The sequence below is a fragment of the Ips typographus genome, linkage group LG13, assembly GCF_016097725.1.
Source record: "Ips typographus isolate SLU linkage group LG13, UJ_Ityp_2.0, whole genome shotgun sequence".
Lineage (NCBI taxonomy): Eukaryota > Metazoa > Arthropoda > Insecta > Coleoptera > Curculionidae > Ips > Ips typographus.
Genome location: NC_138434.1, coordinates 3,214,871 through 3,242,640, shown reverse-complemented (window position 1 = coordinate 3,242,640; position 27,770 = coordinate 3,214,871). Strand labels below are relative to the sequence as shown.

At 35.8% G+C, this 27,770-nt stretch overlaps 2 protein-coding genes and 1 long non-coding RNA gene across 3 annotated transcripts; 2 read left to right on the top strand and 1 right to left on the bottom strand.

Annotated features, from left to right (window-relative positions):
* The first annotated feature begins 2,269 nt into the window (after nucleotides 1–2,269).
* LOC145736965 (uncharacterized) lies at nucleotides 2,270–2,966 on the top strand. The gene is made up of 2 exons (XR_014180152.1): nucleotides 2,270–2,411; nucleotides 2,478–2,966. It is a non-coding gene; the product is annotated as an uncharacterized LOC145736965 (long non-coding RNA).
* On the bottom strand, nucleotides 2,966–20,553 carry LOC145737278 (transmembrane channel-like protein). The gene is made up of 12 exons (XM_081991913.1): nucleotides 20,387–20,553; nucleotides 20,086–20,335; nucleotides 19,847–20,035; nucleotides 9,916–10,208; nucleotides 9,670–9,861; nucleotides 9,364–9,612; nucleotides 5,102–5,171; nucleotides 4,356–5,043; nucleotides 4,152–4,302; nucleotides 3,805–4,105; nucleotides 3,525–3,744; nucleotides 2,966–3,480 (listed from the first exon to the last, which is right to left on the bottom strand). Exons 1-12 carry the CDS (start codon nucleotides 20,551–20,553, stop codon nucleotides 2,984–2,986), a joined length of 3,267 nt encoding a protein of 1,088 aa, XP_081848039.1. The 3' UTR covers nucleotides 2,966–2,983.
* Nucleotides 10,107–15,313, top strand: LOC145736960 (pancreatic triacylglycerol lipase-like). Its single transcript, XM_081991529.1, has 6 exons — nucleotides 10,107–10,409; nucleotides 10,464–10,606; nucleotides 14,234–14,369; nucleotides 14,427–14,540; nucleotides 14,592–14,788; nucleotides 14,844–15,313. Exons 1-6 carry the CDS (start codon nucleotides 10,276–10,278, stop codon nucleotides 15,074–15,076), a joined length of 957 nt encoding a protein of 318 aa, XP_081847655.1. The 5' UTR covers nucleotides 10,107–10,275; the 3' UTR covers nucleotides 15,077–15,313.
* Nucleotides 20,554–27,770: the final 7,217 nt, after the last annotated feature.

Here is a 27,770-nt window from a genome sequence, read left to right as displayed (position 1 = left end):
TAACCGTTTTTGAATTATTTGACATTAATTACAGGGTGATTGAATGACTTTTTGACTTTCTTTTCAACATTTTTAGTCAGTTTTCAGGTTTTTGAGTTTGTTTTGATCATTTGTGGCAAAGTTTCAATTTTTTTACTTTATTTTCAGCTTTTCTAGTCAACTTTCATGTTTTGGACTTGGTTTTCAACATTTTTAGTCAATTTTCTAGTTTTTGACTTTCCTTTCAAAATGTTTTGTCAGTTTTCAGGTTTTTGACTTTGTTTTGATCATTTGTGGCAAAGTTTCAAATTTTTTACTGTATTTTCTAGTCAACTTTCATGTTCTTGACTTTGTTTTCAACTTTATTTTCAACTTTTCTAGTCAACTTTCAGGTTTTTGACTTTGTTTTCAACATTTTTAGTCAATTTTCTAGTTTTTGACTTTTTTTCAACACCTTTAGTCAATTTTCTCGTTTTTAACTTTCTTTTCAATATTTTTAGTCAGTTTTCAGGTTTTTGAGTTTATTTTGATAATTTGTGGCAAAATTTCAAATTGTTTACTTTATTTTCAACATTTCTAGTCAACTTTCAGGTTTTTTTACTTTATTTACGACACATTTAGGTAACCAATTTCAAGTTTTTGACTTATTTTCAACATTTATAGTAATTTTTAAGGTTTTTTACTTTGCTTTCAACTTTTCAAGTCAACTCGCATGTTATTGACTTTGTTTTCAACATTTTTAGTCAATTTTCTAGTTTTTGAATTTCTTTTCAACATTTTTAGTCAGTTTTCAGTTTTTTGAGTTTGTTTTAATCATTTGTGGCAAAATTTCAAATGTTTTACTTTATTATCAACTTTTCTAGCCAGCTTTCATGTTCTTGACTTTGTTTTAAACATTTTTAGTCAATTTTCAAGTTTTTGAGTTTGTTTTTGACATTCATGGTAAAGTTTTAAATTTTTGACTTTATTTTCAATTTTTCTAGTAAACCTTCAGGTTTTTTACTATATTTACGACATATTTAACCAATTTCAAGTTTTTGACTTTGGTTTCAACTTTTCAAGTCAACTTTCATGTTCTTGACTTTGTTTTCAACATTTTTAGTCAGTTTTCAAGTTTTTGAGTTTGTTTTGATCATTTGTGGTAAAATTTCAAGTTTTTTACTTTATTTTCAATATTTCTAGTCAATTTTCTGGTTTTTACTTTATTTTCAACATTTCTAGTCAGTTTTAAAGTTTTTTACTTTGCTTTCAACTTTTTAAGTCAATTCTCATATTCTTGACTTTGTTTTCAACATTTTTAGTCAGTTTTCTAGTTTATGACTTTCTTTTCAACACTTCTAGTCTACTTTCAGGTTTTTTACTTTATTTACGACACTTTTAACCAATTTCTTGTTTTGACTTTAAAACTGACTATAAATGTTGAAAATACAGTTTTTTACTTTGCTTTCAACTTTTCAAGTCAACTTTCATGTTCTTGACTTTGTTTTCAAAATTTTTAGTCAGTTTTCAGGTTTTTGAGTTTGTTTTGATCATTTGTGGCAAAATTTCAAATTTTTTACTTTATTTTCAATATTTCTAGTCAACTTTCTAGTTTTTGACGTTATTTTCAACATTTCTAGTCAGTTTTAAAGTTTTTTACTTTGCTTTCAACTTTTCAAAACAACTCTCATGTTCTTGACTTTGTTTTCAACATTTTTAGTCAGTTTTCTAGTTTATGACATTCTTTTCAACATTTCTAGTCAACTTTCAGGTTTTTGACTTTATTTACGACATTTTTAGTCAATTTCAAGTTTTTAACTTTCTTTTCAAAATTTTTAGTCAGTTTTCAGGTTTTTGAGTTTGTTTTCATCATTTGTGGCAAAGTTTCAAAATTTTTTACTTTAATTTCAACTTTTCTAGTCAACTTTCATGTTCTTGACTTTGTTTTCAACATTTTTTAGTCAATTTCCTGTTTTCAAACTCAATTTTGAAACCGGAAATAAGTTTCACATATAATCCTCTAATACTTTCCCCATTTAGCCGACTCTGTAGCTCTTACTTTTACCGAGATCCCAATACATGTAGAACTAATTTGGGACACACTGTATAGTATATTAAATAAAAAAAATTCCAAAGCTACAAATTGATATATTGAACCACCCTGTAACTGTCAAAATAACCGAGTTCGTGTCAGACACGCGACTATTATAACGACGCTTCACGTGCAGACCCAATTTGACGTCATGATGACGTGTACTTTGACATTTGGTTTAAAATATTGTTTTGTTGTTCTCTCTGATCTGTCAAAACTTTACTTTGAGGTTAGATCAGGACAGAACTGTTTAGTTGCTTAAGGTCCGGTTGTACAATCACAGTTTAAAGACTAGTTCAGTTGAATTGTGACTGTGTTACTTAAACTTTTCCATATGAATTGCAATGGCTGTCAAAGTGACGTAAGGGCCTAAACAACCTCAATATAAGTACAAACACTTTTCTCATCGTGGAAATCTCAATTGCAGCTTTCGTCGACAGCCAAAGTGGAACGTTGGTTCGAACTGCTAGAGCCTTTGTCCATATCCCGTCCGGAAAGCGGCTTTGTGTCCTGCCAGGACGAGTTCGACGACGAAAAAGACATTTTAGAAGGCACCCGCAATCTGTTATCGAAACTGAGCGCCCGGAAACAGCGCAAACTGCTCGGCCTCAAACTGGGCAAAGTCACAACCTTCTGACGTATACGACAAGGGCTCCAGCGATTTTTCAGTCGTTTCAGAGCCATTTAGTACACACATCTTATAATTGAGGAACTTAATTATAATCATGTTTAAACGTGGAGATTGCGTAGCCAAATGTACAGACCAATAGCCCTTAAAAGGGCCTATAATGTTAGGTACAAAGGCTGAATTGTAAAGTCCTTACTAAACTTTTAAGTATTTATTTCTATTATAGTGTGACTGACTAATCTATAACTTCCAAATGAGTGGCATATATAACATTATAAATAACACAGATTTTTATATTTATTTCTTCACTCACTCCCTTCAAGTGGAAAGTTTAGGATAGTGTGGACACTATCTTCTTCCTTAACTTCTGTATCCTCTGAAGTTGATTTGTCGCTGCCGCTCTGCTCCACGATCATCTGTCTGTCCTTTTCCCTTTCAACCAAGTCCCCTACATCCTCGTCTATTGCTGTTGTTTGTTTTTTTAGCATGCACTTCACTCTTAAACCGTCTTCGTGGGAATCTTCACTGATGGTGATTACGGGAATGTTATCAGACTTGGTGGAGGAGGAGGAGTCTTGGCGTGGACTGGGCACTGTCACCTCCTTGGGTTCTGAGTTTTTTTGGCTGTTTCTCCTTGTAGACCACTTGTGGATAATCGCTTGAAGGGCGTGGGCTTCCCCGTGTCCTTTAGTGTCGTAGGGTAACGATTCGTGCTGATCAGTGTCGGTGGCTTGGTCCTGTTCTTCTTCAGACGTCGACTGGGGCTTCCCCAAAGCTTTCTTGATCAGTTTGCTGAAGAAAACTACACACAAGTTTAGTTTAACTAGACTGTCATTTTGTACAAACCTTTTCCTTTGTTCTCCTTTTCTTCCTCTTCGTATTGTACAGCATCGGATTCCAGTCTAGTGTCATCGCAACTTCGATTGTTGGGCAGGTTGCCTAAGAGTTGTTTCCACTTGGAGAACGGTGTTTGGTCGCACGATCCCCCAGAACCTGCACGACGTCGTCTGTCAGCCAATTGAAACATTTTCCTCCTCTCCTCAGTACGTTCACGTCTCAGCTGAATCTAAGTATCACACACACACAGAATATTTCATTAAATCCCACTAATTTAAACGCACAACACCTTAAGGTCGTTATTAGCCTCCCTTAAGGCTCCGGTCAAGCTGAGAAGGTAGTAGATAATCAGCACCAACAACAGTAAGAGTGGTATAACAATGGCAGGGGACACTATAACATCAAGCACCGTGTGCATGGTGGGGGATAAATTGGTGCGGATGGTTTTAGTGAAAATGTGCAGGATTTTCTTGTAGCCGGAAAAAGGACCACAATGCCAGGAAGGTTCAATCCACACCACCGCATAACCAACGGGCAACACGCACAGAAACAGCATCAGAAGCAACAGAGCGTAGTAGAAGTTGTTGGACCTAAAAAAGTAGATTAACTCGAGTTTTTTAGTTTCAATTCAGTTACCTGGAAGCCCGGAAGATTATTTCGTGAGGGACGTTGCACGTTAGGACAGCCCAGGCCCTTAAATACATGAGTAGGTACAGTTTGATGACGTTTAAGACCACCAAACCAGGAGAGAAGAACATACCCATCCACACCATACCTTGGTTGTTTACTGCAATAAAAATGTAACTAACTAACACCCATTTGGTTTTGGAAACTTGCTACCTAAATGCAAAATGTTTTCTGCCACCTTAAAGTCTCCATATTGGGGAAACTTTTTCTCCAAATCCCAGCACCAGCACCGGTTCATGTACCGTACGAATATTCCCCTGAAAAAATCCATAACCAACACTGAAATACCGCAAACAAACAAGTCCATCACGGTTAACTTGATCAGTTCCTGTCCGAACATGGTTTCCCAACAGTGATTCCTCAATTTGGAGCTCATAGTGTAGTTCAGTCGGTTCAGTTTGTTACGAAACTCCAGCTCTGAACTTGTGGTGGTTTCCAGAAGGTTCGTGCACAATTCCAGACAGTAATTTGTTGTTGAATCGAATCTCTGGGCTTCAGTGGGCCAACTAGTGGTAGTGATGGGTGGTTCTGTGGTTAAGTTATCAAACGATGACAGGAGCCAGTTTAAATAGTCTGTTTGTGACTGAAATGGGTCGAGAAAGTCGCTCAAATATGAGTCTGGAGGTGTGGTGTCGTTCCAGTAGGTGGCGTTGCTTTCCACTAGTGTGGTGACTAAATTCTCGCTCAGTTGACTTAGTGAAGACAGGGGCGTGGTTGAGGGGGGATGGACAAAGTCAGTGCAAGCGCACTGGACTAGTTCACCTACTTCACTTGGTGGGACAGGACTTTCGGTGGTGATGAGTTCGGAGATGTTGTGCTTGATGTTTTGCAGAGTGCCAGTCTAAACAATTACCACTTTAAACTGGTAAGAAAGTACCAAGAAAAATGCTGGAAATTACCATGTTGTTGATCTTGTCAAAGAGCGCAAAAATCAAGGAGTACAAGTTTAAAAGATTCAAAAACATTATCCTGCAAAACAACCCCAATTAGAGTCCCACAAAGAGACTTTATTCCATAAAGTATCGATTAAAATACAGGAAATTTCAGGAAATTTGATACACTACAGGCTGTCCCAAAATTGAGATATTTGAGTACCTTTGAGGTGACATTTTCCATATAGTTTCTACGTAATGTTCTGGGTACGTTTCATGTAGCATATCCCGGGTCGATATTCAGCTGTGTTGAGCCAATTTTCACGCCCTCTAGCGGCTAAACCGGACAACTAAGCCGTGCCCACTCAACGTCACGTGATAGCCCCGACGTCACAGAGACTGTTAACGTCTAAAACTTGACAGAATTGTCCGAAAATCGTCAAATACAGTCAATCACAGTTTTTCTGTTTTGGAGTTGTCAAAATTGACTTTTTAGGCATTTCTGCGGTCTTTAAGTAGTCAAACGACGTCACAGAGACTGTTTGTATCTAGAAATTGTCAGAAATTGCGTCATAAGGAGTGAAAATTGTCCGAAAAGTGTCCAATACAGTAAAAAATTTTTTTCTGTGTTAGAGTTGTCAAAATTGACTTTTTAGGCATTTCTGCTGTCTTAAAGTAGTCAAACGACGTCACAGAGACAGTTTGTATCTAGAAATTTTCAGAATTGACGTCATAAAGACTGATAAATGTCCGAAAATCGTCAAATACAGTTAATCACAGTTTTTCTGTTTTGGAGTTGTCAAAATTGACTTTTTAGGAATTTCTGCTGTCTTTAAGTAGTCAAACGACGTCACAGAGACTGTTTGTATCTAGAAATTGTCATCAGAAATTGCGTCATAAGGAGTGAAAATTGTCCGAAAATTGTCAAATACAGTAAAAAAATTTTTTCTGTGTTAGAGTTGTCAAAATTGACTTTTTTGGCATTTCTGCTGTCTTTAAGTAGTCAAACGACGTCACAGATTGTTTTCATCAAGAATTTGTCAGAAATGACGTCATAAGAACTGAAAATTGTCCGAAAATCGTCAAATACAGTCAATCACAGTTTTTCTGTTTTGGAGTTGTCAAAATTGACTTTTGAGGCATTTCTGGTGTCTTAAAATAGTCAAACGACGTCACAGAGACTGTTTTCTCTAGAAATTGTCAGAATTGACGTCATAAAGACTGAAAAATGTCCGAAAATCGTCAAATACAGTCAATCACAGTTTTTCTGTTTTGGAGTTGTCAAAATTGACTTTTTAGGCATTTCTGCTGTCTTTAAGTAGTCAAACGACGTCACAGAGACTGTTTTCATCAAGAATTTCTCAGAAATGACGTCATAAGGACTGAAAATTGTCTGAAAAGTGTCCAATTCAGTAAAAAATGTTTTTCTGTGTTAGAGTTGTCAAAATTGACTTTTTAGGCATTTCTGGTGTCTTAAAGTAGTAAAACAACGTCACAGAGACTGTTTTCTCTAGAAATTGTCAGAATTGACGTCATAAAGACTGAAAAATGTCCGAAAATCGTCAAATACAGTCAATCACAGTTTTTCTGTTTTGGAGTTGTCAAAATTGACTTTTTAGGCATTTCTGGTGTCTTAAAATAGTCAAACGACGTCACAGAGACTGTTTTCATCAAGAATTTGTCAGAAATGACGTCATAAGAACTGAAAATTGTCCGAAAAGTGTCCAATACAGTAAAAAATGTTTTTCTGTGTTAGAGTTGTCAAAATTGACTTTTTAGGCATTTCTGGTGTCTTAAAATAGTCAAACGATGTCACAGAGACCGTTTTCTCTAGAAATTGTCAGAATTGACGTCATAAAGACTGAAAATTGTCCGAAAAGTGTCCAATACAGTAAAAAATGTTTTTCTGTGTTAGAGTTGTCAAAATTGACTTTTTAGGTATTTCTGCTGTCTTTAAGTAGTCAAACGACGTCACAGAGACTGTTTTCATCAAGAATTTGTCAGAAATGACGTCATAAGGACTGAAAATTGTCCGAAAAGTGTCCAATACAGTAAAAAATGTTTTTCTGTGTAAGAGTTGTCAAAATTGACTTTTTAGGTATTTCTGCTGTCTTTAAGTAGTCAAACGACGTCACAGAGACTGTTTTCATCAAGAATTTCTCAGAAATGACGTCATAAGGACTGAAAATTGTCCGAAAAGTGTCCAATACAGTAAAAAATGTTTTTCTGTGTAAGAGTTGTCAAAATTGACTTTTTAGGCATTTCTGGTGTCTTAAAATAGTCAAACGACGTCACAGAGACTGTTTTCATCAAGAATTTGTCAGAAATGACGTCATAAAGACTGAAAATTGTCCGAAAAGTGTCCAATACTCCCTAGGGAGGAAAATGTTTTCAGTCTCTCTGGACCCTAATTCTTGAAAGCAGGGAACGATATTCTCAAGAGAATTTTTGATAGAATGTGACTGGACAAGCTGAAAATAGCGGATTCCTGTCACATTCTAGGGTCTTTGATTATTTCTTTCCCTCGTTTCAAGAATACGCACCCAGGGGGCACTTATTTTACTCCCTAGGGAGGAAGATGTTTTCAGTCTCTCTGGACCTATAATTCTTGAAAGCAGGGAACGAAATTCTCAAGAGAATTCTTGATAGAATGTGACAGAACAAGCTGAAAATGGCCGGATTCCTGTCACATTCTACAGGTCTTTGATTATTCCTTTCCCTCGTTTCAGGAATACGCACCCAGGGGGCACTTTAACTCCCTAGGGAGAACATTTTTTACTGTATTGGACACTTTTCGGACAATTTTCAGTCCTTATGACGTCATTTCTGACAATTTTTAGATACAAACTGTCTCTGTGACGTCGTTTGACTACTTTAAGACAGCAGAAATGCCTAAAAAGTCAATTTTGACAACTCCAAAACAGAAAAACTGTGATTGACTGTATTTGACGATTTTCGGACATTTTTCAGTATTTATGACGTCAATTCTGACAATTTTTAGACGAAAATAGTCTTTGTGACGTCGTTTGATTACTTTAAGACAGCAGAAATGCCTAAAAAGTCAATTTTGACAACTCCAAAACAGAAAAACTGTGATTGATTGTATTTGACGATTTTCGGACATTTTTCAGTCTTTATGACGTCAATTCTGACAATTTCTTGAGAAAACAGTCTCTGTGACGTTGTTTGACTACTTTAAGACACCAGAAATGCCTAAAAAGTCAATTTTGACAACTCTAACACAGAAAAACATTTTTTACTGTATTGGACACTTTTCGGACAATTTTCAGTTCTTATGACGTCATTTCTGACAAATTCTTGATGAAAACAGTCTCTGTGACGTCGTTTGACTACTTAAAGACACCAGAAATGCCTAAAAAGTCAATTTTGACAACTCCAAAACAGAAAAACCGTGATTGACTGTATTTGACGGTTTTCGAACATTTTTCAGTCTTTATGACGTCAATTCTGACAATTTCTAGATACAAACTGTCTCTGTGACGTCGTTTGATTACTTTAAGACAGCAGAAATGCCTAAAAAGTCAATTTTGACAACTCCAAAACAGAAAAACTGTGATTGACTGTATTTGACGATTTTCGAACATTTTTCAGTCTTTATGACGTCAATTCTGACAATTTTTAGAGAAAACAGTTTCTGTGACGTTGTTTGATTACTTTAAGACACCATAAATGCCTAAAAAGTCAATTTTGACAACTCTTACACAGAAAAACATTTTTTACTGTATTGGACACTTTTCGGACAATTTTCAGTTCTTGTGACGTCATTTCTGACAAATTCTTGATGAAAACAGTCTCTGTGACGTCGGGGCTATCACGTGACGTTGAGTGGGCACGGCTTAGTTGTCCGGTTTAGCCGCTAGAGGGCGTGAAAATTGGCTCAACACAGCTGAATAATGATGAAATTAGCGGATTTCTGTCACATTCTACAGCTCTTTGATTATTCCTTTCTCTTGTTTCAAGAATGTCACACCCAGGGGACACTTATTTTACTTCCTAGGGAAGAAGATGTTTTCAGGCTTTCTGGGCCCTAAATCTTAAAAGCAGGGAGCGATATTCTCAAGAGAATTGTTGATAGAATGTGACTGGACAAGCTGAAAATAGCGGATTCCTGTCACATTCTACAGCTCTTTGATTATCCCTTCTCTAGTTTCAAGAATACGCACCCATGGGGCACTTTTACTCCCTAGGGAGTAAAAGTAAGTGGTATCCGAGCATTTGTCTGAAATTCCCTGAATTTCAATCCACACTTTACGGACCCACTGTTATACCGAGCCAATTGGAGCATCAACTGCGTTCTGGGATGAAACTGTTCGGCGAATCCCAACACTTCAAACATCATGGGAAAGAAAAAGGTGATTAAGGTCATCACCACGGTGATTTCGTTCTGCCTCCACACGGTACTGTTGGCCTCCTCGTCGTTTGATCGGGCCACCACCACCACCACGGCGTAGGCAGAGCAGGTGTGCAAAGCCAGAACTAGACTGTTCACCAGCACTCTGATGCAAATCACTTTCCAACTGAAAAAGTTGAAGTTGGAAAACCCGAAAAAAAGAGTTTAAAAAACAAAACCAGACTTGCGCGATTCTCTTTTTTTCTCGGCTTCTTCCAGCAAAGCCTCCTTGAACCCCATTACAATAGATGCCACCCGATTATGGGCGGTTTCGGCGTTGCCAATCATATAATCCCAGGCTGTGAATAGTTTCCAGCTGAAGATACACTCGTCGTCTTTTTCCGACAGTTTTGACATTCTGGAGTTTTCTGCCATTCTAGAAATTCACTAACTTTAGCTTGTTGGGCTGTTTTTTGAGGGAAAAACCAACTTTCTTAAAGTGGCTACAAAACTGTAGGCGTAGACAATCAGTCCGGTGATAAAGTAGGCGAAAGGCAGCCTATATCCAGTGCTGGAGCCGTTAAAAGTGTTGAAAATGGCTGAATCGTTGTAGTCACGATTGGAATACCAACCGTAGAACAGGGGAGAGTACTTAAAAACCCCCTCAAAGTTCCACAAGGTGAGGAAATTGGTGGAATTGTACTTTTCCTCGCTCAGCACGTACTTTCGGTCGATAATCGCATCCGATATTTTGCCCAACCTTGTAGTGTCTGCCGTTATAATCTAAACAACAAATTAACAAGGTTTTTGCCAAATCAACACTATTTACTTAACAAACAGAGTGTCAAATATGTGGTTTGTGTTGCTCCTGTGTTGTGTAGGGTGTAAACCTTCTCATTCGTTATTCTACCCCGTCGTGAACATGTCCACCCTGTATAACTATCACCCCCCTGAAAGTGACGTCACTTTCTTTTTATACCAGTAGTAAGTTATATGTCACTTTGTGCTAGTACAGGTTAAGTTTGCTTTTTTCACCAGCCGGAACTTGTCCCAACCTATCCAAATTTGGGTGGACGACCCAACATGTTTGGAGCAATTGGACCCCAGCCTGGACACTAAAGTTCTTATACACGGTTGGTCGCATAAAAGGGACGTGCCCTGGTTGGTTGAAATGCGTGAAGGTAATACGTTACAAGATACTTCCCAGGATTTTCTTAAATTCCCTCTACCAATAGAAACAAAATTGAATTAGTCAAACATGTGCAGTATATGCGTCCAGTTTGTGATTGGTCAAAAAAGTGCTTTTTCTGACCAATCACAAACTAGATCCATCGTGCTGGGATCTACGCAAATGCTTCACATTTGGTTAGTTTTGATTGGCATGAAAGTTTGTAAGAAAGCTTCAAAAAAGCACAAAACTCTTTCAGACATTTTTCACTTTTTTTTGAGAAGTTTTCGAAATTTTTTGAAACTGCTTTAGAAAATTTTCAAATTTTTTTTGAACTGCTTGAGGAGCATATTTGGAAGGTTTTGGACAGTTCAAAGAGCGTATTGAAGGTTCTGGAATGATTTAGAGGAATCTTTTAGACGGTTCTAGAATTTTTTGGAAGATTTAGACCTTTAAATCTTTTGGGAGCTTCTAGACTAGATGAAGAGCATTTGGAAACTTTTATACTGTTCTAAAAGCTTTTGGAAGGCTTCCAACTGTTTTAGAAGCATACAGAAGCTTTTAGACTGTTTTGAAAGCTTCTAGACTAGATGAAGAGCATTTGGAAACTTATCGACTGTTCTAAAAGCTTTTGGAAGGCTTCCGACTGCTGCAGAAGCATACAGAAGCTTTTAAACTGTTTTGAAAGCTTCTAGACTAGATGAAGAGCATTTGGAAGCTTATGGACTGTTCTAAAAGGTTTTGGAAGGCTTCCAACTTCTTCAGAAGCATACAGAAGCTTTTAAACTGTTTTGAAATCTTCTAGACTAGATGAAGAACATTTGGAAGCTTTTAGCCTGTTCTAACAGCTTTTGGAAGGCTTCCGACTGCTTTAGAAGCATATAGAAGCTTTTTTAGACTGTTTTGAAAGCTTCTAGACTAGATGAAGAGCATTTGGAAGCTTTTAGACTGTTCTAAAAGCTTTTGGAAAGCTTCTGACGGTTTGAGAAGCATTTTGAAGTTTCTATAGTGTTTGAAAACCTTTTTAGACTACTTTAGGAGCATCTGGAAGGTGCTTGATCAGTTTAAAGAACATTGAAGGTTCTGGACTGCTTTTAAGGCATTTCAAACCTTCGTAGATGGTTCTAGAAGTTTTTGGAAGCTGTTAAACTGCTCTAGAAGCATACGGAAGCTTTTAGACTGTTTTGTAATGTTTTGAGAGCTTCTCTAGACTAGATGAAGAGCATTTGGAAGCTTATGGACTGTTCTAAAAGCTTTTGGAAAGCTTCCGACTGTTTGAGAAGCATACAGAAGCGTTTAGACTGTTTTGAAACCATTTGGGAGCTCCTAGACTAGATGAAGAGCATTTGGAAGCTTTTAGACTGTTTTAAAAGCTTTTAGAAGGCTTCCAACTTTTATAGAAGCATTCGGAAGCTTTTAAACTGTCTTGAAATGTTTTAAAAGATTCTAGACTAGATGAGGAGCATTTGGAAGTTTTTAGACTGTTCTAAAAGCTTTTGGAAAGATTCTGGCTGCTTTAGAAGCATACAGAAGCTTTTAGACTGTCTTGTCATGTTTTAAAAGCTTCTGGACTGGATGAATAGCATTTGGAAGCTTTTAGACTGTTCTAAAAGCTTTTGGAAGGCTTCCGACTGCTTTAGAAGCGTACGGAAGCTTTTAGGCTGTTTTAAAAGCTTTTGGAAATCTTCCGACTGTTTGAGAAGCATACAGAAGCCTTTAGACTGTCTTGAAATGTTTTGAAAGCTTCTAGACTAGATGAAAAGCATTTGGAAGCTTTTAGAAAGCTTTTGACTGTTTTAGAAACATGCGGAAGCTTTTAGACTGTCTTGAAATGTTTTGAGAGCTTCTAGACTAGATGAAGAGCATTTGGAAGCTTATGGACTGTTCTAAAAGCTTTTGGAAGGCTTTCGACTGCTTTAGAAGCATGCGGAAGCTTTTAGACTGTCTTGAAATATTTTGAGAGCTTCTAGACTAGATGAAGAGCATTTGGACGCTTTTAGACTGTTCTAAAAGCTTTTGGAAGGCTTTCGACTGCTTTAGAAGCATACAGAAGCCTTAAGACTGTCTTGAAATGTTTTGAAAGCTTCTAGACTAGATGAAGAGCATTTGGAAGCTTTTAGAAAGCTTTTGACTGTTTTAGAAGCATACGGAAGCGTTTAGACTGTCTTGAAATGTTTTGAAAGCTTCTAGACTAGATGAAGAGCATTTGGAAGCTTATGGACTGTTCTAAAAGCTTTTGGAAGGCTTTCGACTGCTTTAGAAGCATACAGAAGCCTTTAGACTGTCTTGAAATGTTTTGAAAGCTTCTAGACTAGATGAAGAGCATTTGGAAGCTTTTAGAAAGCTTTTGACTGTTTTAGAAGCATACGGAAGCGTTTAGACTGTCTTGAAATGTTTTGAAAGCTTCTAGACTAGATGAAGAGCATTTGGAAGCTTATGGACTGTTCTAAAAGCTTTTGGAAGGCTTTCGACTGCTTTAGAAGCATACAGAAGCCTTTAGACTGTCTTGAAATGTTTTGAAAGCTTCTAGACTAGATGAAGAGCATTTGGAAGCTTTTAGAAAGCTTTTGACTGTTTTAGAAGCATACGGAAGCGTTTAGACTGTCTTGAAATGTTTTGAAAGCTTCTAGACTAGATGAAGAGCATTTGGAAGCTTATGGACTGTTCTAAAAGCTTTTGGAAGGCTTTCGACTGCTTTAGAAGCATACAGAAGCCTTTAGACTGTCTTGAAATGTTTTGAAAGCTTCTAGACTAGATGAAGAGCATTTGGAAGCTTATGGACTGTTCTAAAAGCTTTTGGAAAGTTTCTGGCTGCTTTAGAAGCATACAGAAGCGTTTAGACTGTCTTGAAATGTTTTCAAAGCTTCTAGATTAGATGAAGAGCATTTGGAAGCTTATGGACTGTTCTAAAAGCTTTTGGAAAGCTTCCGACTGTTTGAGAAGCATACAGAAGCCTTTAGACTGTCTTGAAATGTTTTGCGAGCTTCTAGACTAGATGAAGAGCATTTGGAAGCTTATGGACTGTTCTAAAAGCTTTTAGAAGGCTTCCGACGGTTTTAGAAGCATACAGAAGCTTTTAGATTGTCTTGAAATGTTTTGAAAGCTTCTAGACTAGATGAAGAGCATTTGGAAGCTTATGGACTGTCCTGAAAGCTTTTGGAAAGCTTCCGACTGTTTGAGAAGCATACGGAAGCGTTTAGACTGTCTTGAAATCTTTTCAAAGCTTCTAAACTAGATGAAGAGCATTTGGAAGCTTATGGACTGTTCTAAAAGCTTTTGAAAAGTTTCTGACTGCTTTAGAAGCATACCAGAAGCCTTTAGACTGTCTTGAAATGTTTTGAAAGCTTCTAGACTAGATGAAGAGCATTTGGAGGCTTATGGACTGTTCTAAAAGCTTTTGGAAAGCTTCTGACTGCTTTAGAAGCATACGGAAACTTTTAGACTAACTTGAAATGTTTTGAGAGCTTCTAGAATAGATGCAGAGCATTTGGAAGCCTCTAGATTGTCTTGTCATGTTTTAAAAGCTTCTAGACTAGACGAAGAGCATTTGGAAGCTTTTAGACTGTTTTGTAAGCTTGTGCAAGACATTTTGGAGCTTCTCAAGTGTTTTTTCAAATAAAAAAAAATCGAACAAATTTAGTTATGGCCAAAACCCGACTGTGGAACGTGATAGTGGTGGATTGGGCCCCATTATCCCACGCTGTTTACGTGGAAGCACGCGTCCACACCCCCGTCGTGTCCAAACAGGTTTTCCGACTACTTTCCAGTTTAAACAGGTCAGTCCCAAATTAGCACCTCTATCCCACACATATACTAACCTAAAAACACAACAGGTTTACAGGTATTAACATGTCCAGAGTGCACTTAATTGGACACAGTATGGGGGCTCAAATAGCGGGGTACGTAGGCCTGAAAGTCCAGAAAACCGCCATGAGAAAGGTTGGTAGGTGAGTTTTGAAAAAATGTGGATATTTCAGGATTGTGGGGGTTGCAAACAGGATTACAGGTTTGGATCCAGCTGGACCCCTTTACGAGTGGCCCCACATGGAGTATTTGGACGAGGTTTTGGATCCTACGGACGCTGATTTTGTCGATGTAATTCACACTAACGCTGGCCGAATTGGCAGTGTACTACCTGGGGGACACTTGGACTTTTATCCAAACGGAGGAGAAATACAGCCCGGATGTGAATCTTGTGAGTTTTTTACTAAAAAACTGCAAAAGTGGAGGAAAATCGGTGTTTTTTTTAGGGTCTTGTAGTCATATCAGAGCGACTGAATACTGGACAGTATCGATAAAGAACCCCTCCTTATTCCGGGCTTTCCTCTATTCCGATTGGCTGTTGTATCGCAATGTCACGTGGTACCCAATGGGTATCGCAGCTAACAAAAGCTTCCCCCATGGTACTTACTACCTTAAAGTTGATTTAGAGTTTAAAAATTACTTGGAAAAGGAAACTACAATCAAAGACAGCTTGGAGTGATTAGGTGTTTTATTGGTCCAGTATTATGGGTTGCCTAAAATGCCTTAAATCATCAGAATCTCTAATTCAACTCTAGTAATACTAAAAATCTACTAAAAAACAGTGTTTCTGAAAGTTTCAAAAGAAGTGGCAATCATACTCTAACAAATTATGAAAACTGCAAAAAAATTTGGTTTATTACCATTAATATGGAGTTTAAAAGTTAAAATATTGAAGTTTGGCAACAGTGACAATACCCAAAAAATTTTGGCCAAAAAAAATGTTTATAACAGACAAAATTAACCATTTTACCCAAATTTTGTTTAATTTGCACTGTTCTGTTTAACCCTTAATAACTCCTTTATTTGACCGACAAGCTACATAAATTTATATGTCGATGGATTGCCAATGAAATGAGCATTTCAAAAATATGGCAGCTTTGGTTGATAATTTGTATGGTTTGGCCGCTAGAGGGCTTCAAAGTTGATCAATCTTTCTTGTTAAATTTTTGTGCACTGTTTTATTTGAACCCAAATAACTGCCTTATTTGACTGCCACTGTATAAACTTTTATATGTCAATGGATTGCCAATCAAATGGGCTTTCCAAAAATATGACCGCTTTGGTTGATAATTTGTATGGTTTGGCCGCTAGAGGGCTTCAAAGTTGACCAATCTTTCCTGTTAAATTTTTGTGCACTGTTTTGTTTAACCCTTAATAACTCCTTTATTTGACTGACAAGCTATATAAATTTATATGTCAATGGATTGTCAATGAAATGAGCTTTCCAAAAATATGGCCCCTTTGGTTGATAATTTGTATGGTTTGGCCGCTAGAGGGCTTCGAAGTTGACCAATCTTTCCTGTTAAATTTTTGTGCACTGTTTTGTTTAACCCTTAATAACTCCTTTATTTGACCGACAAGCTGTATAAATTTATATGTTGATGGATTGCCCATGAAATGGGATTTTCAAAAATATGGCCCCTTTGGTTGATAATTTGTATGGTTTGGCCGCTAGAGGGCTTCAAAGTTGACCAATCTTTCCTGTTAAATTTTTGTGCACTGTTTTGTTTAACCCTTAATAACTCCTTTATTTGACTGACAAGCTATATAAATTTATATGTCGATGGATTGTCAATGAAATGAGCTTTCCAAAAATATGGCCCCTTTGGTTGATAATTTGTATGGTTTGGCCGCTAGAGGGCTTCAAAGTTGACCAATCTTTCCTGTTAAATTTTTGTGCACTGTTTTGTTTAACCCTTAATAACTCCTTTATTTGACTGACAAGCTATATAAATTTATATGTCAATGGATTGCCAATGAAATGAGCTTTTCAAAAATATGGCCGCTTTGGTTGATAATTTGTATGGTTTGGCCGCTAGAGGGCTTCAAAGTTGACCAATCTTTCCTGTTAAATTTTTGTGCACTGTTTTGTTTAAACCTTAATAACTCCTTTATCTGACTGACAAGCTATATAAATTTATATGTCGATGGATTGTCAATGAAATGAGCTTTCCAAAAATATGGCCCCTTTGGTTGATAATTTGTATGGTTTGGCCGCTAGAGGGCTTCAAAGTTGACCAATCTTTCCTGTTAAATTTTTGTGCACTGTTTTGTTTAAACCTTAATAACTCCTTTATCTGACTGACAAGCTATATAAATTTATATGTCGATGGATTGTCAATGAAATGAGCTTTCCAAAAATATGGCCCCTTTGGTTGATAATTTGTATGGTTTGGCCGCTAGAGGGCTTCAAAGTTGACCAATCTTTCCTGTTAAATTTCTGGGCACTGTTTTGTTTAAACCTTAATAACTCCTTTATCTGACCGACAAGGTATATACATTTATATGTCGATGGATTGTCAATGAAATGAGCTTTCCAAAAATATGGCCCCTTTGGTTGATAATTTGTATGGTTTGGCCGCTAGAGGGCTTCAAAGTTGACCAATCTTTCCTGTTAAATTTTTGTGCACTGTTTTGTTTAACCCTTAATAACTCCTTTATTTGACTGACAAGCTATATAAATTTATATGTCAATGGATTGCCAATGAAATGAGCTTTTCAAAAATATGGCCGCTTTGGTTGATAATTTGTATGGTTTGGCCGCTAGAGGGCTTCAAAGTTGACCAATCTTTCCTGTTAAATTTCTGGGCACTGTTTTGTTTAAACCTTAATAACTCCTTTATCTGACCGACAAGGTATATACATTTATATGTCGATGGATTGTCAATGAAATGGGCTTTTCAAAAATAAGTCCCCTTTGGTTGATAATTTGTATGGTTTGGCCGCTAGAGGGCTTCAAAGTTGACCAATCTTTCCTGTTAAATTTGTGTGATCAAAAAAAATAGAAAATCCCATAACCTTGAAAATTTTCAAATTTCAAAAAAATTTCAAAAAGTTGGAAACTTTTCAAAATAACGGAAAGGAACACGTGATCATAAACGTCACGTGAGGGTTTTTGAAAAAATGACAAATATGAGACTTTTGACCATTTTGACGACTTTATTCAATTTAAATTCCAAAAAAATTGAAATCACGTGACTTTCCAACCATTTCACGATTTTTAAAATTTTCAAAAATTTGTGCAATTTTAAGGTCAGGTGACTTTCTGCCATTTTTATTTAAAAAAAATTGAAATCACGTGACTTTCCAACGTTTTGACAGTTTTAGGAAATCAAAAAATTTGGTTTTTTTTACAATATTTCTCATATCTCAAAGTCACGTGACGTTTTTTGAAAGTTTGTTGAAAAAATTTCAAATATGAGACTTTTCGCCATTTCGACGACTTTATTCAATTTTATTTAAAAAAAAAAATGAAATCACGTGAATTTTCAACGGTTTCACAATTTTTAAAAATTTCAAACACTTGTGCAGTTTTAAGGTCACGTGACCTTCTGCCATTTTCGGGGGTTGTCAATGTTTCTATTTTTTATGATCACGTGTTCTTTTCCGTTATATTGCAAAGTTTCCAATTTTTTGAAATTTTTTTGAAATTTGAAAATTTTCAAGGTATGGGATTTTCAATTTTTTATGATCACGTGTACCTTTCCGTTATATTGCAAAGATTCCAACTTTTTGAAATTTTTTTGAAATTTGAAAATTTTCAAGGTTAAGGGATTTTCTATTTTTTATGATCACGTGTTCCTTTCCGTTATATTTGAAAAGTTTCCAAATTTTTGAAATTTTTTTTGAAATTGTTGAAAATTTTCAAGGTTAAGGGATTTTCTATTTTTTATGATCACGTGTTCCTTTCCGTTATATTGCAAAGTTTCCAACTTTTTGAAATTTTTTTGAAATTTGAAAATTTTCAAGTTTATGGGATTTTCTATTTTTTATGATCACGTGTTCCTTTCCGTTATATTGCAAAGTGGCCAACTTTTTGAAATTTTTTTGAAATCGTTGAAAATTTTTAATGTTAAGGGATTTTCTATTTTTTATGATCACGTGTTCCTTTCCGTTATTTTGAAAAGTTTCTAAATTTTTGAAATTTTTTTAAAGTTACATGATTTCGTCCGCAATTTAAAGAATTTTTGAATTTTTTTTTTTAAATATAAAATTTCATTTCATTTTGATTTGAAGTTTTCAATTTTTGTAAAATTTTATAAAAAATAATAAAAATTTTCAAAAAACTCAATGTCTGCAATAGTTAATAATACGTTTATTTAGCAAATTTGCTATAAGGAATACAGAGATAAGTAAATATGTAAATAAGTAAAAATGTAAAAAAGTACAGTGTAAAATCAATTAAAAGCTAAAACTAAACACTTAAATATCTAAAAAATTGACTACAAAATTTGAAAATAAACTTAAAAAAAGATAAATTTACTTGAAAATGTCAATACTGATAACAAAAATTGAAAATTGACTGCAAAATTTGAAGATCAATGTAAAAAGAAAGAAATTTACTAAAAAACGTCAAAACTGGTAAAGAAAATTGAAAATTGACTACAAAATTTGAAAGTCAACTTAAAAATAGAGAAATTTACTTGAAAACGTCATAATTGATAGTAAAAATTGAAAATTTACTACAAAATTTGAAAATCAACTTAAAAATAGAAGCATTTACTTGAAAAGGTAAAAATGCAAAATGAAAATTGAAAATTGACTACAAAATTTGGAAATCAACTTAAAAATAGAAAAATTTACTTGACAATGTCAAAACTGAAAAGGAAAATTTAAAATTGACTACAAAATTTGAAAATTCACTTAAAAAAAGATAAATTTACTTGAAAACGTCAAAACGGAAATTGAAAATTGAAAATTGACTACAAAAATTGAAAATCAACTTAAAAATAGAAACATTTACTTGAAAAGGTAAAAATGTAAAATGAAAATTTAAAATTGACTACAAAATTTGAAAATTCACTTAAAAATAGAAAAATTTACTTGAAATTGTCAAAAAGGATGACAAAAATTGAAAATTGACTACAAAATTTAAAAATTAAGTTAAAAATAGAGAAATTTACTTGACAACGTCAAAACTATAATAATAATTGTTGATAAAGTAATGTAACTGTGTGTAATAATAAAGTTGGTTGAAAACATTTAAAATCAAACCACTTTCGGTAAGCAACACTGTGTAACTTGTGTATGTTTGGTTGCCTAAACTTTAACATTCCAAATCCTAACTACAAATGGAAACACACCCGTAAAAGCCGAAGAGGGTTAATTGAGCCACCCTCTCACGCCTTTTTAATCAAACAGAGAGTCCATCGACTCTCCTAGCAATTTCCATTCTAATTGAATTATTAGAACTTGTTGATATATTTTGATAAATCAATTGTTAACTTACCTCCGGTATAGTAACGAAGGAAATAATGGCTACAGCGATGACAATGTTGACCCAAAACAACCAACGTAAAAAAATGAAATAGGAAGCCACCACCGACCCAAAATGGGACTCAATTTCCTTGATTTTCAATTCCCAGGGGATGAACCACATAGACATGTTGGTTAGTTCCCTTTTCCATTTCTGCCATTTCTGGAATGGAAGGTTTTGGTGCTAAACTGCCCACCATCCCATTCACTCACCTTAATCAGCACAATATTCCATCTGGCCAGCATATCTTTGGTGGAATGACTTTGAGCGAGTCGTTCTTGCAATTGACCCTCGTGCTTCTTAATGTAACTTTTAGCCTGCACCACCAGTCTCAATTTCTTTCTCATGTTCCACGGTTGCATCTTGACGTTGCTCAGAACCTCCTTGTGCAACCTGATGTTCTCGAAAATCTCCTCCTGAGCCACCTCGTTCACTGCGTGCTCGTCCACGGTGATTGCGGTGCTGGAAATGAACGTTTCCGTACTGATGAAGCCCTAAAGGAGGAAAACGTACTCGCCCGAACTGGTGGTGAACACCGAGGACCTACGACGGTCCGGATTTGAGGTTTCTGCACCAAAAGGGCTGCTCGTTCTTCTCGTTTGCTTCTTTGAGCGTTTAGTGGAAGCGCGACGTTGTATGATGGCGTTTACGCTGGCCGAGTAGTCTTCCTCGTCGGACATGTTATTGTCTTTTTTTCGGTAAAAAAAAATCACAAAAAACACTTTGTATACAGGGTGGTCCAGTTTTAAATGTCAATAATTTTTTTTTACATTTTGTCCCTGACTGTTCAAACTGTCTTTCTGGTAGTTCAAATTTCGACACCGCTTTTCTCACTGACTGTACCAAATTTTGTAGTGTTTTTTCAGGTTATTGAATAGGAAATTTAAAGAGGATTCCCAAAATGTTATTAAAACTGTCATTTTCTCACTCCAAGTGGGTTTTACAGGCGATTTTGTCCCTGACTGTCCTTTCAAACTGTGTTTCTGGCAGTTTAAACTTTGACACCGCTTTCCTCACTGACTGTACCAAATTTTGTAGTGTTTTTTTAGGTTATTGGATAGGAAATTTAATGAGGATTCCAAAAATGTGCTTAAAACAGACATTTTTTCACTCTAAGCGGGTTTTACAAGCGATTTTGTCTCTGACTGTCCTTTCAAACTGTCTTTTTGCTAGTTCAAATTTTGACACCGGTTTTCTCCCTGACTGTACCAAATTTTGTAGTGTTTTTCAGGTTATGGTATAGGAAATTTAATGAGGATTCCCAAAATTTTCTTAAAACTGTCGTTTTCTCACTACAAGTGGGTTTTACCCGCGATTTTGTCATTGACTGTCCTTTCAAACTGTGATTCTAGCAGTTCAAATTTTGACACCGCTTTCCTCACTGACTGTACCAAATTTTGTAGTGTTTTTTCAGGTTATTGGATAGGAAATTTAATGAGGATTCCCAAAATGTTTTTAAAACTATAATTTTCTCACTCCAAGTGGGTTTTACCAGCGATTTTGTCCCTGACTGTCCTTTCAAACTGTGTTTCTGGCAGTTCAAATTTTGACACCGCTTTCCTCACTGACTGTACCAAATTTTGTAGTGTTTTTTCAGGTTATTGGATAGGAAATTTAATGAGGATTCCCAAAATGTTTTTAAAACTATCATTTTCTCACTCCAAGTGGGTTTTACCAGCGATTTTGTCCCTGACTGTCCTTTCAAACTGTGTTTCTGGCAGTTCAAATTTTGACACCGCTTTCCTCACTGACTGTACCAAATTTTGTAGTGTTTTTTCAGGTTATTGGATAGGAAATTTAATGAGGATTCCCAAAATGTTTTTAAAACTATCATTTTCTCACTCCAAGTGGGTTTTACCAGCGATTTTGTCCCTGACTGTCCTTTCAAACTGTGTTTCTGGCAGTTCAAATTTTGACACCGCTTTCCTCACTGACTGTACCAAATTTTGTAATGTTTTTTCAGGTTATTGGATAGGAAATTTGATGAGGATTTCCAAAATGTTCTTAAAACTGTCATTTTCTCACTTCAAGTGGGTTTTACAGGCGATTTTGTCTCTGACTGTCCTTTCAAACTGTCTTTTTGGTAGTTCAAATTTTGACACCGGTTTTCTCCCTGACTGTATTAAATTTTGTAGTGTTTTTTCAGGTTATTGGATAGGAAATTTAATGAGGATTCCCAAAATGTTTTTAAAACTATCATTTTCTCACTCCAAGTGGGTTTTACCAGCGATTTTGTCACTGACTGTCCTTTCAAACTGTGTTTCTGGCAGTTCAAATTTTGACACCGCTTTCCTCACTGACTGTACCAAATTTTGTAATGTTTTTTCAGGTTATTGGATAGGAAATTTGATGAGGATTTCCAAAATGTTCTTAAAACTGTCATTTTCTCACTTCAAGTGGGTTTTACAGGCGATTTTGTCTCTGACTGTCCTTTCAAACTGTCTTTTTGGTAGTTCAAATTTTGACACCGGTTTTCTCCCTGACTGTATTAAATTTTGTAGTGTTTTTTTAGGTTATTAAATAGGAAATTTAATGAGGATTCCAAAAATGTTCTTAAAACTGTCATTTTCTCACTTCAAGTGGGTTTTACCAACGATTTTGTCATTGACTGTTCTTTCAAATTGTGTTTCTGGCAGTTCAAACTTTGACACCGCTTTCCTCACTGACTGTACCAAATTTTGTACTGTTTTTTCAGGTTACTGAAAAGGAAATTTAATGAGGATTCCGAAAATGTTCTTAAAACTGTCATTTTCTCACTTCAAGTGGGTTTTACAGGCGATTTTGTCCCTGACTGTCCTTTCAAACTGTCTTTCTGGTAGTTCAAATTTTGACACCGGATTTCTCCCTGACTGTACTAAATTTTGTAGTATTTTTCAGGTTATTGAATAGGAAATTTAATGAGGATTCCCAAAATGTTCTTAAAACTGTCATTTTCTCACTCCAAGTGGGTTTTACCAGCGATTTTGTCATTGACTGTTTGTTCAAACTGCATTTCTGGCAGTTCAAATTTTGACACTGCTTCTCTTACTGACTGTACCAAATTTTGTAGTGTTTTTTTAGGTTATTGGATAGGAAATTTAATGAGGATTCCCAAAATGTTCTTAAAACTGTCATTTTCTCACTTCAAGTGGGTTTTACAGGCGATTTTGTCCCTGACTGTCCTTTCAAACTGTCTTTCTGGTAGTTCAAATTTTGACACCGGATTTCTCCCTGACTGTACTAAATTTTGTAGTATTTTTCAGGTTATTGAATAGGAAATTTAATGAGGATTCCCAAAATGTTCTTAAAACTGTCATTTTCTCACTTCAAGTGGGTTTTACAGGCGATTTTGTCCCTGACTGTCCTTTCAAACTGTCTTTCTGGTAGTTCAAATTTTGACACCGGATTTCTCCCTGACTGTACTAAATTTTGTAGTATTTTTCAGGTTATTGAATAGGAAATTTAATGAGGATTCCCAAAATGTTCTTAAAACTGTCATTTTCTCACTCCAAGTGGGTTTTACCAGCGATTTTGTCATTGACTGTTTGTTCAAACTGCATTTCTGGCAGTTCAAATTTTGACACTGCTTCTCTTACTGACTGTACCAAATTTTGTAGTGTTTTTTTAGGTTATTGGATAGGAAATTTAATGAGGATTCCCAAAATGTTCTTAAAACTGTCATTTTCTCACTCCAAATGGTTTTACAGGCGATTTTGTCATTGACTGTTCTTTCAAACTGTGTTTCTAGTAGTTCAATTTTTGATACCGCTTTCCTCACTGACTGTACCAAATTTTGTAGTGTTTTTTCAGGTTATTGAATAGGAAATTTAATGAGGATTCCCAAAATGTTGTTAAAACTGTAATTTTCTCACTTCAAGTGGGTTTTACAGGCGATTTTGTCATTGACTGTTCTTTCAAACTGTGTTTCTAGTAGTTCAATTTTTGACACCGCTTTCTTCACCGACTGTACCAAATTTTGTAGTGTTTTTTCAGGTTATTGAATAGGAAATTTAATGAGGATTCCCAAAATGTTCTTAAAACTGTCATTTTCTCCCTTCAATTGGGTTTTCCTGCCTGTTCTGTCAAACTGTGTTTCTGGCAGTTCAAACTTTGACACTCCTTTTCTCGCTGACTGTACCAAATTTTTTAACGTTTTTTCACGTTTTTGGATAGGAAATTTAATGAGGATTCCAAAAATGTGGTTAAAACAGACATTTTTTTACTCCAAGTGAGTTTTACAAACGATTTTGTCTCTGACTGTCCTTTCAAATTGTCTTTCTAGTAGTTCAAACTTTGACACAGCTTTCCTCACTGACTGTACCAAATTTTTTAGTGTTTTTTTAGGTTATTGGATAGGAAATTTAATGAGGATTCGAAAAATGTGCTTAAAACTGTCATTTTCTCACTTCAAGTGGGTTTTACAGGCGATTTTGTTCCTGACTGTTCTTGTCAATGTCAAAATGACTCCATGTCAACTTATTTTTTGATTGACTATCGAAGAGTGGATTATTGACATTTAAAACTGGACTATCCTGTACAGGGTGGTTCAAATTGATTGTAGGATAATTCAAGAGTGGAAAGTACACTGACCATACAAATCTTTTTTTAATTTTAAAATTTTCCAATTTTACCGGAAATTTTCTGAAAAAAATTTCCATAAATTTAATTTTCTGGAAATTTTACATCCCCGCTTATAAGGTTACTGGGGCATTCCATTATGCAGTTATAGTGCAGTCTAACACAATTACAAAACCGGTCACGTGACTATAGACAATTGTCAGATAATTCGGTTGGTCGGCCATCTTGAGTTCTCCAACTGGTCACGTGACAGTTGGATTGCGCGGCAATTCACTTAAAATTTCAATTTCCACATTGAAAACCACCACGTCAAAATCCAAAAAATGGCGGCGCTATTGTATGTCAAGCAGCCATCTTGGATGTTCATTTTGACAGAAAACCAGTCACGTGACAGCTCGACTTTTAGAAAATACACAACTGTACAACTGTCAATTTTTTTGGTCACGTGACAGATTTTACCAACAAAGCGTCAAATTTGAATAGTTTGCAAGGTATTTAGAAAAAAAAATCAAAATGACGCTATTCATCACTAATTATTGTCTAGTCAGCCATCTTGAATTTCTAAAAGTGAACACGTGACTGATAATGGAAAAAAACACAAATGATACATTCAAATTCTTTGAAATTTAGTGTTGTTCTACAAGAATTGATTGCATTGAACAGCCAAAATTGACACATATGGACAAAGCTGATGTCAAATCAAAAATCAAGATGGCGCTAAATGTTGGTCGGCCATCTTGTGTTTTCCAACTGGTGACAGCTGGATTGCGCGGCAATTCACTTGTGAAATTGTATTTATTTGCAAATGACATTTCCAAGCTTGTTAGCCGTTGAAAACCACCACCACTTAGAAACCAAAAGATGGCGCTATATGTCAGTCAGGCAACCATCTTGGATGGTAATTTTGACAGAAAACCAGTCACGTGACAGCTCGACTTCTAAAAAACACACAAACAACTGTAATACACTTGCAATTGATTGAATTTGTCCAAATCTTCTAAAACTCGCGGTTAGTTTAACCTTTTGAAGATGGCGCTATTGTGTTGACCACGTGGTTACGTTAGTCACGTGACGGGCGTTTTATCGTTCTTATCAATTTTATTAACTTAAGAAAAACACTCTCTAAACCTGTCAAAACCTTGCAGCTACACTATTTTGGTATCGACATGACAAACACGGGTCACGTGACGCTGTGTGTGTGTGTGTGCCTCGCGTGAAGATGGCGCTACAAGTCAAAAACCGATTAGTGCCAGAGCGTCACGTGACCCGTGTTTGTCATGTCGATACCAAAATATTGTAGCTGCAATCGAAAACTGTATGAGGGCGCTACAAGTCAAAAACCGTTATTTTAAAATTCTAGATTGTCAAAGTTAAAATTTGGCGAATTGCTGTCGGTTGAAAAATCAAAGATGGCGCTACATGTCAATCGGCCATTTTGGATTATCAAACTGTCACAAATTGGTCACGTGACGGGCGTTTTATCGTTCTTATCAATTTTATTAATTTAAGAAAAACACTCTCTAAACCTGTCAAAACCTTGCAGGTACACTATTTTGGTATCAATATGACAAACATGGGTCACGTGACGCTCTGTGTGTGTATGTGTCTCGCGTGACGAATATAAATCAAGGCCATCTTGAACTGTCATCAAAATTGGTCACGTGATATTTTCTATTTAGTGACGTTTTGTGCAATTAATTGTTTTTTAAATCAAAACATTCATTGTTTGTAAAAAGTTGATAAAGTAAAACTAAGATGGCGCTACAAGTCAAAAACCGTTATTTTAAAATTTTAGATTGTCAAAGTTTTGATTTAAAAAACAATTGTTTGCACAAAACGTCACTAAATAGGAAATATTCCCAATTTTTTTTGTAAATATCAGTCACGTGACCAATTTTGATGACAGTTCAAGATGGCCTTGATTTTCTAAGACATTTTTCCATAAAATGTCAGTCACGTGACAATTTTCAAATTCAAAATGGCGCACTTAGTTAAAGCCCTTCTGGGGCTCGTTCTCTACCTCTTTTCCAAGGAAATTCTCCATGGAAACCATCACAATAACTAGAACAAGACACGACAATTTTGACATTTAATAATCCAATATGGCCGATTAGTGCCAGAGCGTCACGTGACCCGTGTTTGTCATATTGATACCAAAATATTGTAGCTGCAATCAAAAACTATATGAGGGCGCCACAAGTCAAAAACCGTTATTTTAAAATTCTAGATTGTCAAAGTAAAAAATTTGGCGAATTGCTGTCGGTTGAAAAATCAAAGATGGCGCTACATGTCAATCGGCCATTTTGGATTATCAAACTGTCACAAATTGGTCACGTGACAAGTCGAAAAATGTTAGTGGCCATTCAAAAGTTTGTAACCTTTCAATCATTGACAGTATTCTAATTTGACATTAGTGCAAAATTCAATCGGCCATTTTGGGTTTTAAAACTGTCACAAAACTGGTCACGTGATCTGACAATTCACTGCAAATCTTCGTTATGGGTCGTTAAAGTGGTTGTCAGCTTTCAGTCAAATTCAGACCTGAAATCGAGCAGAAATTTGAGCATAATTTTCGTGCACTTATCGAGAAAATCGTGTATAACTCGCTTATTTGAACCATCCTGTATATACGAGCCGTATAAGGAAAGAAAGCTAATGAATTGTGCTTTCATGTGACGTTGAGCGAACACGGCTAAGTTTCCCGGTTCGGCCGCTAGAGGACGTCAAAGTTGATGTTTTGTAGTTTTTACTAAATATCTCAGGAACGCTTCAAGTTAAATATTTAAAGGGAGAATTTATTTTTCAATTTTTCAAATAAACTTTCACTGATTAAGACTCCTCCAGGTTAGTGATACAAAAGTGACGTAAAGTGTTATTTGTAAAAATGTCATTATTCAAGGGTGTCACTGATAACCGTCAAAATTGACATAATTTCCAGCTCATGCCCAAAACGGATGTCAGGGTAATATAGGGTGTCCCAAAAAAGTGAAAAACAGTTTTTAGTTTTCAGGAAATATCACCAAAAACTGTGTAAAAGGCAAAAATTGTCAAAACTGTCAAAAAGCTTGATTTTGAGGCCCTCTAGCGGTCAAACTATCACAACAATGACCTTTCTTGAATGCGCCTTTGGTCTGCACTATATTTTACCTTCAGTTCCATTTAACTCTATCAACTATAGTTTCTGAGATATCAATGCTAATTAGGGCCTGTTATCTCCGAAAGGGGGCACTTTTCAACTATAGATAGTTTATATGACACTTTGGCGGTTATTTTCATGTACTTTCCCACCCTTCTGGTATCCTACAATCAATTTGGACCACCCTTTTGTACTAGATGATTT

Bases quoted from the DNA above. Each gene is read 5' to 3' on its own strand.
- LOC145736960 (XM_081991529.1), top strand. From the start codon at position 10,276: ATGTGGTTTGTGTTGCTCCTGTGTTGTGTAGGGTGTAAACCTTCTCAT. The intron at 10,410-10,463 runs GTAAGTTATATG...TTTTTTCACCAG, and splicing joins ACTTTCTTTTTATACCAGTA to CCGGAACTTGTCCCAACCTA. The intron at 10,607-14,233 runs GTAATACGTTAC...GAACAAATTTAG, and splicing joins GTTGGTTGAAATGCGTGAAG to TTATGGCCAAAACCCGACTG.
- LOC145737278 (XM_081991913.1), bottom strand. From the start codon at position 20,553: ATGTCCGACGAGGAAGACTACTCGGCCAGCGTAAACGCCATCATACAA. The intron at 10,209-19,846 runs GTAAGTTAACAA...TTTGTTGTTTAG, and splicing joins CCTTCGTTACTATACCGGAG to ATTATAACGGCAGACACTAC. The intron at 9,862-9,915 runs GTTGGTTTTTCC...GTGAATTTCTAG, and splicing joins TTTGTAGCCACTTTAAGAAA to AATGGCAGAAAACTCCAGAA.